The sequence below is a fragment of the Camarhynchus parvulus genome, chromosome 5 (assembly GCF_901933205.1).
Source record: "Camarhynchus parvulus chromosome 5, STF_HiC, whole genome shotgun sequence".
NCBI classification, from domain to species: domain Eukaryota; kingdom Metazoa; phylum Chordata; class Aves; order Passeriformes; family Thraupidae; genus Camarhynchus; species Camarhynchus parvulus.
In genome coordinates, this window is record NC_044575.1 from 25,979,941 (window position 1) to 25,996,067 (window position 16,127).

General features: G+C 36.2%; 1 protein-coding gene across 4 annotated transcripts in view; it reads right to left on the minus strand.

The window, feature by feature from the left end:
* Nucleotides 1–191: 191 nt before the first annotated feature.
* UBR1 (ubiquitin protein ligase E3 component n-recognin 1) overlaps nucleotides 192–16,127 on the minus strand; it is a 61,573-nt gene continuing 45,637 nt past the window's right edge. For 3 of the 4 annotated variants that reach the window (XM_030948695.1, XM_030948696.1, XM_030948694.1), the window contains exons 36-47: nucleotides 14,559–14,614; nucleotides 14,162–14,258; nucleotides 12,926–12,993; nucleotides 11,933–12,083; nucleotides 11,010–11,097; nucleotides 10,200–10,333; nucleotides 8,916–9,024; nucleotides 6,767–6,823; nucleotides 6,205–6,282; nucleotides 5,376–5,546; nucleotides 5,124–5,225; nucleotides 192–4,675 (exon numbers count right to left, since the gene is read on the minus strand). In XM_030948695.1, coding sequence (XP_030804555.1) covers nucleotides 4,534–4,675; nucleotides 5,124–5,225; nucleotides 5,376–5,546; nucleotides 6,205–6,282; nucleotides 6,767–6,823; nucleotides 8,916–9,024; nucleotides 10,200–10,333; nucleotides 11,010–11,097; nucleotides 11,933–12,083; nucleotides 12,926–12,993; nucleotides 14,162–14,258; nucleotides 14,559–14,614 — 1,253 coding nt within the window. In that variant the 3' untranslated portion in view covers nucleotides 192–4,533. The remainder of the gene's footprint in view (nucleotides 4,676–5,123; nucleotides 5,226–5,375; nucleotides 5,547–6,204; nucleotides 6,283–6,766; nucleotides 6,824–8,915; nucleotides 9,025–10,199; nucleotides 10,334–11,009; nucleotides 11,098–11,932; nucleotides 12,084–12,925; nucleotides 12,994–14,161; nucleotides 14,259–14,558; nucleotides 14,615–16,127) is intronic. The other variant, XM_030948697.1, reaches the window with a different exon arrangement.

Here is a 16,127-nt window from a genome sequence, read left to right on the forward strand (position 1 = left end):
GGCATCTGCTCAGATACAGAAATAAGTAAGATTCAGGGGACACTTCTTATCCTATTTGTTACTAATGCCTAATCCAGCCAAAATTTATAACAATACAGAAAATTCCAGAGTAAGGAACTTACCTGTGCATAAAACTGTCTTCTTTATCAAGTTATTAATTTAAAAAATAAAATTAACACTGTAATGTTGAGTTTCTGATGAAGGCACCATGAGAGTTTCTTTAGAAATTGCATGTACAATGCTCTTCCTTAAAAGCTTGCGCGTTGCCACTGAAAACATTTGCTCTATGTTGATCACAGAGAAAAAACAGTAAGAAATATAAACATGCAGCACATCTAGGATTTTGTTAAAATGAACACAGTTCAAGCAGGAACTTCAATGAACTAGTTCAAGTAGATCTTCATCACCTTGGGATGAACATCTCAATTCTTGTACCCAAAGAGGCCAATATTAAATTTCAGGCACAATTAAGGAGAAGATATAAGGTTCTGCAGTCTTCTGAGAAAGGCCAACCACACATCTTCACAAATACAGCAAGGACTTCAAATGATCATGAAATCCACAGTCCCCACTTTGTGCCTCACAACATTTTGCTGCAGCTCATTCACACAAGCATAAAGCCTAGAAACCTAAAATTAAGTCTGATGGACTCTAAGTTGTTTGACAACCTGTACTTATACAGCACAGACTATACTCCTTTTTTGACACTGATCTCATGAACAGCAAAAACAAAAGTCAGGTCCCATTTCAATGTCTCATGTTTAACTCTGTACCTGGTCTCTTACTCATGGTTACACAAAACCACATATATATCACCTCTTGGAATTTCACCTTGCTCTCCCTTCAATGCAAAGTTCCTTTTACATAACTTCACTTCCATGAACGATTTTGACTGTACTGAATGCAACTTCAGAGAAATGTAGCTAGGATTAGAAATAACTAGATTTGAGACACATGTAAGGAAGTGGATTTTCATTATTAGCCATTTTTTACAGTATGAACCTTCCAATTTAGCCTACCTGGAAAACACTGATAAAAACAAAGAGAAGAGATTGTGCCACAGAAATGAAACTACTTCTATCTTTGATAAAATCTTTAAACACCTTGTCAAGTAATAGGTTAGAAGAATCTAAGTAACAGCATAGATGCTGTATTATGAATCTGAATAGTTTACATTGGAGATTATTCAAGATTGCTGTCTAGAAAATAAGTGGATTTCAACCATAATGCAGAGCATATAATAGTGAAAATACTCCTCTACATAACTTCGTACATTGAGATTTTTATTACACAAGAAATACTGCTGTGTCTTCTTTTCTTTTTTCCCTTAATTAACAGGATTCTTCTTCTAATTTTCTTCAGAACATTTTTGTTAGTAGACTTCAACCTATCTACTTCTACCTTTTACCTTTTCAGGAAATCAGTTCTTAAAAGCCATTTATTGAGAATAAGCATAAAGAGCAACATCATTAACACTCAAATGGTGCCCAAAGCTTCAACAAAGCAGTGAGAACATGATGTCAACCAGCAGCCTGTAACATTAAGAGCAAGAAGTACTGGCCATATCTATGTAAAAGATGTCTTGACTGTTTGCTTAGGTCTATAATAAACCACTTTTTTTTTTTTAAAGTATGTATCACACAGCACATGAGACCAACACCATAAAGTTTCCCTTTCTAGAGGCTAAGTATCTGCCAAACAGTACAGCCAGTTCTTCAAGAAGATACAAAACCAGATGCACTCAACTAGATCAGTTTCAGGGCATATAAATATTAAATTCTGTGCTTTTAACTTCTTTTAGAAATTTATGTAGACAGTGTAGGAATTTGCACCTGTAAAATACTAGGACAGGTTTCACGTGGAGCGTATCTTTACATAAGAAAAGGCATCCTACCATTCCTTACAGTATGACCAAGATACAGCCTACATGGATAACTGATAGTTTACCAACCATTTTCCAGCTCTTCTCCTTTCCCATACTGACAGACACCACTATAACACTCTTGGTAAAATGAACTGTGAGGTGCCAAAGTGCCTCCAAATAAAAACTTAATAATCTACGAGAAGTTACTTTATTTCCTTTTTTTTTAATATACATATACAAGATATTTTATTTCAAAAGCACAAGAACATTATACAAGTTTCAAATTTACATTTTTGCAATTTAAGATACCAGTATGTGCATTATCAAATAACTTCTGTCAGCTTGGATGGAACAGAAATAAGTGGCATAAGCATCTGGCAGTCACTAAATACAGATTATACTCACAGTGAACAAAACTGCATAGTAATTTATGAAATGAAAGATGACCACGCTAGTCAGTGAATTATAGGGGAGCCCACTTGCTAAATTAGTATGTGCAAATGTACAGAAAGACTCAACTTTCCTCTCCCACTTCTTTAGCTACAAAGAGATTTCCAGAGCTTTAAAGAAGCTCACTTGCTCTTACCAGCTCCTGTCCTTGTATACTACAGTTCAGACAGAAAACAAAATAAAGTGATCTCACTGTATATTGGATAATGGAAATTTTGTATCAGTGAAGTGCAAGATAACTGAAAGGTCTTGATAAATGAAGACATAAGTATCAGAGGGAAAAAGTAAGATAATATAGGTTTGGTACCAATGAGGCATTTGCCAGTCTTAATTCAATATTTTTGTTTGTACGCAGTGTTTTGATGATATAAAAATCACCAGTGCATGCAAGTTTTCATGACAACTGTTCTAAACTCAGTATGTGTTTCAAACATGTTTTAGAGAAGACTAACAGCATTAACATTTGTCAAAGAGTTTAATATTCAGGTTTAAAATTTGACAGAATCAAAATAAGGAGAATGGTCTTAATTTCAAGAAAGAGAATACCTGGAAAAGATATCAAAGTCAACTTTTTATATCACTGGGGAAGGATTACAGCAGAAGTTTTTTAAAAGTATTTGAAACCAGAACAATGTTTGAGATCATTGGTATTCCATATTTAGATTAGTTATGGTGCTGTTCAGTGCACTCATACATACATACTCAAAAAACATTTTTTAAAAACCCAGAAGAATGGTATTCAAATCTAAATCATTAATTGTGATTCTACTATCTCTCACGTAATTGTGGGAAAACAAAACAAAAAAGAAATCGCACAAAAACGCTCAGACATTAATTTGAAAACGTCCCCTTGAAAGCCTGATTAAAATGGCACCAAAGAATCCACAAATAGCACGAGGCAGGGAAATAGAGGGTAGTGACAACTTCAAACTTTCTCAGGAGATGCCATTTCCATGTGAAAGAGTTTTTATCCATCACATTACAAATTCTCTCATGTATATTATGGCTGAAATTCAGAAAACAGAACAACAAACATTTAGAACTGAAGCACAATCACATATCATTGAGAGAGAGTTCAATCACAATGTGCTATTAGCTACTGAAGGGCAAAGAGACAGATTTAGCCACCTTTTCTTCCCTTTTCTGCTCTACCTGGCACTGAACCAGTGAACTTGCCTCCCAAAACACACAATTTCATTTATGCAGACTCCAGAACATGCTCAAACAACAGTGACAGAGGATAATGAGTGGAAAATCCCTTAGATAAGGACAAACTTACTTCTGATTCTAAAACTTGCTGGTTTTGGGCCTTGATTTAAGTCCAGTGACAGCTTTGAAGGCTGTTTACTTCACTGAGGTCTCTGGCTCGGTAGCTTACAGAGCTACACCACAACTACATACCTGCAGTATTTTCACTTTTGATTCTTGGGGAAGGTCTCAGAAGACAAACTGTGAAAGAAGTAAAACTAACCACAACCTAGGCAAATGGTGAAGCCCCAGACCTCTCACGATATACATTAATGGAGGATAATTTCATTAGATAAAGTGCAGTTCTGGCAATGCAAAAAGCACAGACTTAATTTTTTGATGCAACAAGCAAGATGGTAACCCCTCCATGCACTTTCTATTCCACACTTCTCATTTAAAGAATTCATCAATGAAAACTCTTCATTAAATCCCAAGGTATATCTGAATGCAAGCTTTTTCTGTAAAACTTATTTTTTATTTTACCTGTTGCTGCAGGTGACTAAAGACCTTGCACCACTTCTGCTCCAATATGGCCTCGATCTATTTAAAGCTTCACTAAGCTTGGGAAAAGAACCCAGGAAGAAAGTAAAGGAGGCTTTTCCTTGGCAACACCATTTAGATATGCTCTCAAGGCATGGAAGAGACAACTGTGGTGTGTGCTCTGAAAAACAGCATTTGGGAACTGTCCTCATGAAAACACATAGAACAATCTGAACTTCTGAAAAAAATGGAAATATTTCTGGTTCAGTAATAATTACAGAATGTGATTTTCCTTTTTTTGGACAAGAAAAAAGAGGAAAATATATGATACAAGTTTCTGTTTCAATGCATCAGTGATACATCCAACCTAGAGAATCCATCAATTAATTGTCTGAACTACAGAATCCACATGAGTAGATTTTTTACTGCCACCTTCCTTTCCTTTTCCAAAGCACTGCCACAGGTCAGAGTTTTCACTAAAATCAAGAGACTCAGAGCAGCTGCCAGTTGAATCCAAAGAAGATCTGATTTGTTTCTTGGCTCCTGGCAATCTCCTCTATGATGCAGTGCTGCTGCCACAACAGATGGAGCTTCCGGTAACGCTCCTGACATAAGTGCAGGGGATTGCCTCTTCTTCAGAGGAAAAAAGAACAACCAGTTAGCATATCAGAATTGCAACTGATAAACTGTCCAATTAATAGGCTAACATTAACTCTAGACTATTTAAGTACTAATTAAATTCCAAACAAGTCTATCGGAAATGCAAAAATATGTCTACTTGTGACAAGCAATGACTGCCATTTCTATGATGATATTTCAGCAATGGCAGTTCTCATATGTTTCTGATGAAATGCATACAAAGCATTCTTGAGACAAGTAAGAAAGTTTAACAGTACTAAAAAAGTGTATTTTCTCATTATAAACTACCCACTTCTGACTGGAAACTGCCATCAGTTCCCTAGGTCAAGACATGCATTACATACAGTGCTGTACACACTAGCCAGAAGACTGTGTTGTCCAATGAGTATAAGAAGGAAAGAAAGATAAAAATGGAGAGGTAGGAATTCAGGCATTTACTTACTTTAGACCTGGATCTGTTTCTCCATATTCATCCAAATACGGTGCAGGATATAAGCAGCCCCTGGTTTTACCTTCAATGAGGACAACTTTGCATTCCCTGATTCTTAAAGAAAAGAATAGCTACATTTAAAATACAACTCCAATCAGGCTCTTCCCTTTCTGGTGAGCTATAATTTATGTCAAAGTATTGCTTCTTTATCTCAGACAAAAAGAACCAAAGACTTTGACAATGTTGTGAATTCTGGCTACTTACTTGAGAAACATGCAGACTCCAGCTCCACACTGAAGAGCATGAGAAGTACAGGCTCCCAGCTCCTCCCCATTCACCAGCTCCTGACAGCAAGTGTTCTGGGAACACAGCATTGCCCCACAGAATAAACACAATACTGGATGCTTTTGTTCATCATCAGAAGACCGTGGGCATCTAAAAGAAGCGTAACCAGCATGTCACAGCAGAAACCAAAACTTTAAAAGAAATTTTAACTAAAGGTTAATGTTCCTTAAGAAAACTGCAAAAAGACCTATCCAACCAATTAAAAAACCCAAATCACAATCAAACAAAAGCCTAAGACATATTATATCACAATCAAATAACATATCTGCCTCCTTATGTTGTATTTTCACACTGTTTGAAATTAATTATCTGCAAGATATCTCCTTTGAGTAGGAGATTGAACTAGATGATCAACAGAAGTCCCTTCTGACCTCAATTATCCTATGATTCACACTTCTTGGCATAAAACAGTGCCATCATCTGAGCTTGTTGTGTCCAGTGCAAAAATAATTTTCAGGCTTATGGCCAAACCAAATGCACATTCCGCAGGAGAAAAGTGACCAGCAGACTAAGCTATAAAAATTTTATATGCTGTCTTATCAAACACAAGTGACTTCATTCAGCAAGCTGTTGTTCTTCACATTTAAAATGAACAGGTGCTAGTATAGGTCAGTATAACCATAACAATGCCTTCACTACAAAATAATTTCTGTATTCTTTCAATACCAGTTACAGTAACTGCAAGAATATAAAATTCACTAAAAGTGACAAAACACCTAAGAAGACAACTAAATATGCCACATCTTACCTAAACTGAGAGGCTTGATTCAGAAGGCAACTGTAGTCTTCAGGAAGCTCTATTAAATTATTTCTTTTCCTAGGATACCTGGGTAAGTGGAATAGCAGTATTATGAGAATAATACAGATCAAAGCAAACAATGGACTAAATAACCGCAAATTCCTGCTAAGCTTTTGGTCATTTCTGCAGAAGTCCACAATTCCAGAGCAATTCTTCAGCCTCGGAATCCCAAATGAGATGCTCCACATGGGAGCTTCAACATTTCTATATTCCAGCAAAGGTGCTGAACTTAAATTTCCCATATAACCTACGTGTATGAAGACATTTCCTATTTCAGTTAGCTTTTGGTCTTTCCTAGAGCAGGACAGATTACTTGTCTAACAATGTTGTACAATCTCAATAAAGAGTCAATGTATGAGGAATAATAAACAAGAGATTTAAAGAGAAATGTACTTCTAGCAGTAGGGCAGAAGGAATAAAACATGAAGTCTCTGACTTGCCCACAATAAGCATTTCATTCTTTCAAGTGTTTTAAGTCAAAACCAGAAGAAAACAACAACAACAAGCTTACCTTATTGCAATGCTTTTCCCTTTCAAACAACTTAACACCACTGGATCAGCACACCACCTATTTCAAACAAACATTTGCAGATTACAGTATTTGATAAAAATATACATTTAGGTTCATTAAATTAAACTAGTAAGTGATAAGCAAACATAAAACACTGATAAAAAGCACTGACAGTGCTACCTAAAACTTTGCAAGAAAAAAACCAGGGGTGTTTTTTAATAGTTTTCATCAGGAGAATGTTTTGCATACAGGAGGAAAAACCTATGTGAAAAAAGACTTAAAAATACCATCATGCACATAAAACCACTAGATTTACACAGAATGAAACAATGCAAGTAGTCTTCAGACATACTCAGTTCCTCAATGTGGGCTACAATACACAGCACCTTTTGAAATACATATGCTAGAAGATACAGAATAAATAAATATTGTGCATTCTAATAGAAAAATATTTGCTGCTTTTATTAAATAACCATCACCTAATGGATATTTAACAATGGTTTATTACATAATTGCTTAGAATGGCCAAATGTGTCTATCAAAAAAATGGCAGGTAGTGGCCAGCTACAGAAGAGAGGAACTGGTATGTTTAAGATGTCTTTTAAGTTATTTTTACAAAAAAAAAAGGAGAAGGGAGAAAGAACTGCAGCAGATGGTCAATCTAGTATGCTTCATTTAACACATTTCTCAACAATCATCAAATTCAGTCTTCTGAAATAAGAATCTGTGAAAAAACATATGGGAACCTGCATGATGATTTGGCAACTGTTACTATTATGTTAAATACGCAGCCTCCTACTTGAAACCTCTTTTTCTGTAGCACAGTAACTATTTGTTAATCCTGCTTCTAGTGATCTTTCCTCATGTTCACAAGCATCATATCTGTGTTCTCTTAGAAACACTTCTATGTCTTTAAGCAAATATGTAAGAACAAGTAAGAAGAATTCATTTAACAGTTTACGTGTAAAAACGAATCTATTAATTTATATGTAATAATATACACTACAAATGGAATTGATAATAATAAAACTGTATGTAGGGAACTGTTTAGGTCAGCTATATGGACTGTCGGAAATCAACCATTCAAAATGTAATGTCCCTAAATTGAAGAAATCTAGACTACAAAGATTAAAACAACTAGAGGTTAAAAAACCCAACCAAACAACAATGAAGTAAAAGCTAATGTGAGTCAGAGAATTCTGCCAAGAACCAGGAATAATCATTACTGCCATCAGGTGCTCAAAGGGTCATGTTAAATACACATTCTCCAACACAATATAGCTGCTCTAGTCTTAACTGAGGATGAGGTATGGTGTGTCCATTCATTTAATTTGAGGTTTTGAATGCAGAATTTAACCAATTCTTTCTTTGCTGCTAAAGAAAATGTTTTCTTTACTGCTACTTTCACAAACTGAAAGCAGCGAAACTTAGGTTAGAAATCAGGAAGAAATTCTTTCCTCTGAGGATGGTAAGATACTGGAACAGGTTGCCCAGAGAAGTTTTGGATGCCCCAACCCTGGAGGTGTTCAAGTCCAGGTTGAATAAGGCTTGGAGCAGCCTGCTTTAGTGGAAGGTGTCCCTGCCCATGGCAGGGGGCTGAGATCCAGATGGTCTTTAAGGTTCCTCCCAACCGTCTAACATTCTATGATTCCATGACTGCAGATGGCAATGTACATAATGCTCAAATTGTACCTTTTAACCATTAAGCCAATTTCAACATCCACCAGTCTATTTTGCAAATGTTGAGAAGAAATAATACAAAGCCTCACCCTGTCAGCTACATGATTTTCCACACTCTCATTTTATAGCTCGTGTAATCAGCACTTTTGCTGAGGACAGATTAAAAATAGGCAAATGAGCACTGAGTGCCATATCAAACAAGCAATGGTTTAAAATAACTTCTGTCGGTATGGTTTCATATAGGTCTGCAAGCACTAGTCCCTTAAACTATAATTAGTTAATATTGGAATTATCATAAAATAGAGTGCTTTATGTTTCTGAAGTGCTTTAAGAGATTTAGTGTACCTGTACAAAATGTTTAGAACTTCAGTATGAGTTTGAGCTTAGTCATTCATTAACAATTTTGGTCTAGAATTCCCACAGGGCCACCACAATAGAAGAACATGGCCTGTCCAGTCCCAGTTAGTACCTTTGAAGCAGTGGATTTACTGTGTCCCAATATTCATGGAAGAGCAGGAACAAATTTGTAGGTAGAGAGAGGTAACTACAAAGTGCCTTGAATTGCCCTTCTTCAGAAACTGCAAAAGAATACACGAATGAGTGCTTAAGTGTTTCAGCACTGCTGAATAATTCACTCAAAACTAGAAATCTCCTGATTCCTTTTCCATTGAGTAGTCCGTATCCTACAGCTTCATCATAGCGCCTACATCGTACAACTGGATATTATTCTGCCAACTTATTAAGAGCTATCATTTGGATTAGCTGACGATCTGTTTAAACAAATTTGACGTATATAATTAAGTATTTTTTAATGCATAAGTTACTGTAAAACAAAATTCCTTGCTTAAATTACTGCATAATATGTCACACAAGTGCAGAAGATTCCTGTACTCGCATATTATTTTTTCACTACCCTTACGATAGTCCTCAATGATATTAAATTTTGCTGTAATCAAGTCAGTGCTAACATTACATAAAATTGGGCTGATTTTATAGTTTGCTGGGTGGTTATTTATTGTCTCTGCTACAGAAAATTACATTATTGGTTCACCAGAAAGACTCCTCCCTACAGAATCAAAGATCCAGACCCCTGGTAAGGACAACAGCATATCCCAATGTGCAGAGATTTTGACTTGCATATTCTAATAAAATTCTAATTTAGTTCACAGTTTATATAAATCAATTTTTCATTTTTGTTGTTATATATGTGTTATATTTTGTCTCAGTTATTCATAAAAATTACTGCTCTTCTTTCCAAATAGTTGATGATTCTGTGTTTCACTGCATTTTGACACATAACAAAATATTTATTTTTGGGGTTTGTAACAGTAATGTATTAGGATCCTTCAAGGAAGAGGCTTAAGTTTTATATTGTGCTTTGTACCTGTTTGGCTTTGTTTGGCTCAATCCCCGTATCTTTACCATTTACCAACATTAGCGCTACAAAAAACACTGGGCTTTCAAAATACATTTCAGGCAATTTCTCAGGTGATATCACCTAAATTCCTGAAATTATCTTCAAACTGCTGAATCTTTATCAACAAGTACTCACATCACTGACAATTCACATATTTGCATCTTCTATGCAGGTCAGGACAACTCAGCTTCAAGTGCCTGTCCCTTCCTCTATGAATACGTAATTCCTTCACCTTCAAAGTCTTACTTTCATGTATTTACTACTGCTAAATTATTGTGAACATTTAAAAATTCTTTCAAGACAAAGAAGGTCATATATTTGTTTTCTCATATTTACCTTGTAGTAGCTCCTCAGGTGGAGAAACTCCCAGCAAATAATGAAAAAATAAAGCAGCACAACGAAGGTAAGGCATGATGCCTTTTTTAACACAATCCCACACAAGCCAGCCTGGAATATCCTGACTGAAGCAACTGTAAAACAGAAATGAGAAAAAGCTGCAGTAGTTCATAGTGCACATCATTCTAGCACTATCATATTTTGGCTAGCATTGGCAGAATGGTAGCTGTGTAGAAGCAACCCTTGGGTACCCAAATTCTGTGAAACACAGCCACCAGCACTTGACTTCCAACTTCCCCTTTCCACAAGAAGTGAGTACTGAGTTTATGAACCACACTTGTAATAAATCTTCAAATTAGACAGCTGCACCTGTCAGAAAAGTCTGAAAAATGGGCACTAACACTCATAAAGCAACAATGTTCAGCTTTACACTTATCCCCCTTTTGTAGTAGGACCATTTCCTTCTTTCTCGTTTCCATTTATAACACAAGAGATCTAAACCAAAATAATCAAAGCAAAGTAAAAATAAATATTGCAGTTGGATGTACTTCTCTCCACAATGGATACAGGTATTTTTTCATCCTCAGGCTAATGATTCACTCTGCTGTCCACAAAAAGCAGCCACTTTAACTAAAAGCGTTTCTTTCACCACTTGCAGTGTTCAGGAGCACGGGAAGAAAGCACAAGGCACTGCGCTAACTCCCTATATAAAATGAGTAATTTTTTCCTGTCTTCTGTGTTGTCCTGGTCAATCCTGTAGATTGCTGTCTTTCCAAGAAAATTTAACACTACAATTGAACTGTTACTTACCCACTGGTGTATTGGCAAACCTCTCTACAGAAAGACTGTGCAGATTGTGCCTCCTCACTATTGTCAGATGAGTGAGCAGTAGGGGATTCTGCATACAAAAAGAAGAGTCCACTGTAAATGCACTACATCCTGACACACTTCTCTTTTACAAATACTAAAACCTTTTTTTTTCAATTGCATTACAGAATTAATTCCACTTTAATTTGCTTAATTCTTTTCTATTTGCTGTTTTCTGTCTTAAAAATGTTCTCCCGAGACTTAATGCTGTAAGGAAGAATCAGGATTACACTCTCATTGATCATCCTCAGTAAAGAACTGCTTCCTTCCCTTGAACTTTTGAAGTTGTTCTACGTAGCTTAAATTACAGAAATTTTTTTAAATGTCTAGGTTTTTTAAAAATTCCTATCATACTGAAGAAAAACAAAGTACTAGCTAGAAAGTCTAAAGCCAATTTTCAACTATGTTATGAAGTAGAGAGAAAAATTTAATTCTCTCCTATCGGTTTACAGGATTCTGTACTTCAGATCTGGGTATTTACGAAGTTGAAGAGCAAGAAAATTTTATTTCCCAAATCCATATGGATTATCACTGTGCAGCTCAGTGATGCTGGTAGAACTTTGATTCTCTTATAAGGAGTGAAGAAGGGAAAGTTACCCCTCTAAAATGACTGACTGGAGCAAGTACTGATATATCAATAACTATTTTGTTTTCTGAGCCTAAGCACACAGAAGTGACATAATAAAATGCTCTGAACTTGATGTAATGCTACTTCATTTTTACCAGAAAACAGTTATTACTACCTAGGCCTAAGTGGCACCTCTTATGAGGACATTTATACCTGGAAGACACTAATGGTATCAATCCATTATTTTTAAGAAACTGTGCAAAAATGCCAGAAAAATGCAACACAAATACACATCTACCTGTTGCTGAAGAGATGACTATTTGCATTATGTGTGCCAGTGTTGTCAGATGGAAGAGGTAGAGGTGGTTATAGGCTGAACTAACTGATGAAGGTTGCAAGTCTACAGCATCTTCCCAGTATAAAGATGGAAAGGATAATACAGCTCCCACCTACAGTGAAGAGGAATAGGCAAATATTAAAGTGTCAAAAATTTGGTAATAGATACAAGGGTAGCAACTATACTCTCACTATACATTTGTATTTTATTTCTGTATTCTGAGTATGTTAATCTATCTTGCTAGTTTTAATGCAAAGTGTAGCAAAAACTCAATGGAAAATATTAACAATTTGAGCACTAGGGCATGTAGGAAACTCAGACAGAGTTGAATGGTAATTGTCAGTTTAGAGATATACCATACCCAGTTCCTAAAAAGCTTAATTTCTGTTCTTTGACACAAGACAAAGCACATTGAAAAAGTGGGAAGCGAGACCAAGCATTAGATAGAAGGACAGCCAGGGCAAGACATTTTATTTGGTGAGTCTGGTTTTATTGGCTGTTTTCTGCGTGCTTTTGGATTTTTTGAACGGCAGAAAAATCTGTAATACAGATTTGTATTAAGAACAGAAAGAAGAGTCTAAGAAAAATACAGAAGGTAATGAGAGTTGATGTAAAGAAATCAGATTATGAGATACTGATTGAGACAAAGGGAAAGTGAGGGAAAGAAACTGGGTGTGTTTCTTAAGTTTTTTTTTTAATCCTTAATAACAATGGAAGTGGTAAAAAGAAGACTGAGATTGCAAGAAGGAAATTTAATAAGAACAAGACAGCAAAGATTTGAAAGTTAGTAGAACTAAAAGTAAACACAGCAGTCATATTGCAATCATTTGACTGTTGCTCGTATATAATCATTTAACTCATGCAAGTGAACAGATACTATTTACAGAGTACAGTACACAAAAATTTGTGCTCAAAAGAAAGTATTAATATGAAGAATAAAATGAACCTGCTTACCAAAATGTGGAACATATCTACTTCTAAGAGTGATGGAGTGTCCTCCCCTTTATAGTTTGGTAGGAGAACTACAAAATAAAGGTATCAGTTAAATATTTAGCACATATTTTCTTGTTTTGAATTGAACTGTAATATCAGAATCGGATTTTAGAGCCTCTATAATTTCTGTGTTTTCATCAAAGATCCAGATCCCTAAGTAAGGATCTATTTAATTAACTGCTTACCACTGGTTTGATTGTGCATGTTTAGCTATTTCCAACGTGCACTAACAGTTAACAATTTTAATTAACATAGCTTCAAAATTCTGAGACATAAATCTTTATTTCTCCACCTCTAATAAATCACACATAGTGTTAAAGGTGAAGGTCCCTAGGCACCTCAACACTAGATGCCTCACAACCTTGCCCAATACAAAAGCCTAAGAACCCCACATAAGACTCTTAGACTAACCCAATCAATAAGAAACTAGCGGGAAACTACATGCCTCAAACTCGCTCTCCCTGGGACTGAAATATCTTAAGCTAGGCTTCAAGCAGACTTTTGAAAGTACTGAAAGTCACAGAATTATAGAATGGTTTGCATTGAAAGGGAGCTTAAAGATGATCCAGTTCCATCTCCCCTGCCAAAGGCAGGAATGTGACTCACTACATCAGGCTGCCCAGAGCTCCCTCCAATCTGACCTTTAACACTTCCAGGGATGGGGCAACCACTTCTTTGAGCAGCCTGTTTCAGTGCCCCACCACACCCACAGTACAGAATTTCTGTCTCATAGTTAACCTAAACCTAGTTTTTTTCAGTTTAAAACCATTTCACTTATGTCCTGCCCCTATCTACCTCTCTAATAAAGTCCCTTTCCCTCCTTTTTATAAGCCCTCGTAGGATACTGCAAGGCTGCGATGAAGCCTCCCCAGAGCCTGCTCTTCTCCATGCTAAGAAGATGAGGTCTCACAATTAATAAATACCTATTTTGTGGCTTTATTCACCTGTTTAGAAGAGAATTTGAGTAATTCTGAACATTACCAGAAACAGTTGTTACCCATCTGTTCCAGACTTGAGTATCTGTAGGTCTGGGTAACCCGGGGTGAGTTCCATCTACACCCCATGATTTCAGGCAACTGAAGTGAGCACTGCTGTCAAGTACTCCGGCCCTGGCTTCTGTGCTGCGCTAACCTGTGTGCCACTTTGGAACAGAAACTTCCACAACACAAAAGGCAGTAAATAAAAGGACTACAGTACCTCCTAGAAGACGAATCAGGTGTTTCTGTATCAGAAGCTGTGGGGATGTTGTTCTCTGAGCAGCTGCAAACTGCACTAATGCTTTAAGGCCACTGTGCTAGAGCGCAAGAGAAAAGGGTTGAATGGGAAAAAAGGTTAAATATAAGAGTGTTATAGAACTGTAAAAACATATCTACTTCTACATAAACATAAGACATAAATTAATTTAATATGAACATCCATATATAAGCAGATATTATTCTTTCAAAGTGCTCTTTATGCTATGAATCCAAACATTGAGCGATATCCCTCAACAGAGAATGATCTTGATGTTAGCAGTTTTGACAGGTGTATAGATGCATGTATATTATAAATACTTTTTTGTTTAAAATATATTGCATATCTTACTCATCCATACCTGTCTATTTTGTAGGGATCCAAATAAAGGCTTGCCCTCTGTTTCCAAGAGGTTTTCTTAAAATTAAACAGAGAAAAAAATTAAGGTTTTTCTACAGAACCTAATATTAATTCATTCTTATTATATACACTCCTTTTTAAAGCTCACCCAAATTGTTATAACAGAATTTTCTTGAAAAAACCAAATCTGTCTTAAATGGCATTGATCATTTCCAAGATAAATTATTGCAATAAGCAATTTTAAAATTTTCAGTTTTCAGACTTTGCAAACTGAGGATTTAAAGGAATGTTGCTTCACATGAATGATGATAAACCATTCATTCTATAGATTCAGATTTATTTTCAGTTACCCTCATGCAACACTCAAAACCATCAAGTTACATTTACAGAGATGCTATGCAGCCATCTTACCCTCATATTTATCATGGAATGTTAAGGGGCTGAAATGGACCCTTAAAGTTCATCTAATTCCCACTCCCCTGCCATGGGCAGGGACACCCTCACTAGACCACATTGCTTAAGGCCTCATCCAACCTGGCCTTGAACACTGCCAGGGTTGGGGCAGCCACCATTTGCCTTGGCAACCTGGCAAAATTTGCACTACTGCATTTGACTGCAGTTTAACAGAAACAAAACTCCCAAGCTGGAATACAGCTCATCTTTCCTCCCCGAGTGCTTTGGTTCTGAAAGAATAATCAGGAAAAAATAAGCCAATAAAAAAATAAGAAATCAAATTAACTCAATTGAGTAAAAAGGTATCAGTTCAAATGGTTTTGTACTTCAGTCACTTTCCAGAGATGAAACAGTACACCCGGAATTTTTAAAATTTTATTTCATTGGGAGATTTTGATTTGGAGGCTTTTTGTTGTGGGGTTTTGGTTCTGGCAGGTTTTGAGTTTGTTTCTTTTTCCAGGAGTCTGGCTTTTAGCAATGATACCAATTCACTTCCCTTAGGTCAATGATGCTTTGAACCTTCTCTAGAGGTTCCTCTGAAGTTCCTCGTCTAGGCAGCTTGGCTATATGCCCACTAAATGGTTTCAATAATACACTATAACTAGACTCTAGACCAGCATACTGAAGCTATGCAGGCAGTTTTGCTTTACAATTCCACTAAAGTCTGCTCCATTTGCAAACAAAAATGATTCCAAGGAAGTGGTGTGGCCAAGTCAAACTGTCACAGTGACCCCTCTGGCTTTATACTCTTCTCCTCAAGAGTACCTGAATTTTCTTCTACTAACACAGGCCTTCAATATCAGACCTGTGACAACAGTTACTGCATTTATGCACTTGCTGTCTAACTCCTCCTTGACAGCCACCAATATCCTTTTTCATGTATCAAACAAAACCAATCTGCACAGCATTAAGTACAGTAATGTTAATAAAGTGAGTGACCTATTTCAACCTATTTGAAAATATAGAATCCATCACTAAAGATGCAATCAGTTCTATTTCTGCTTTATCAGAATATTCCCAATCCACCTAAAAACCTTCTGAACTCTTGATACTCCATTAGAGATTCAAGGTAGACTAAACTTGTATTTCTACATCTTCATCAAGAAATACTTGGTAT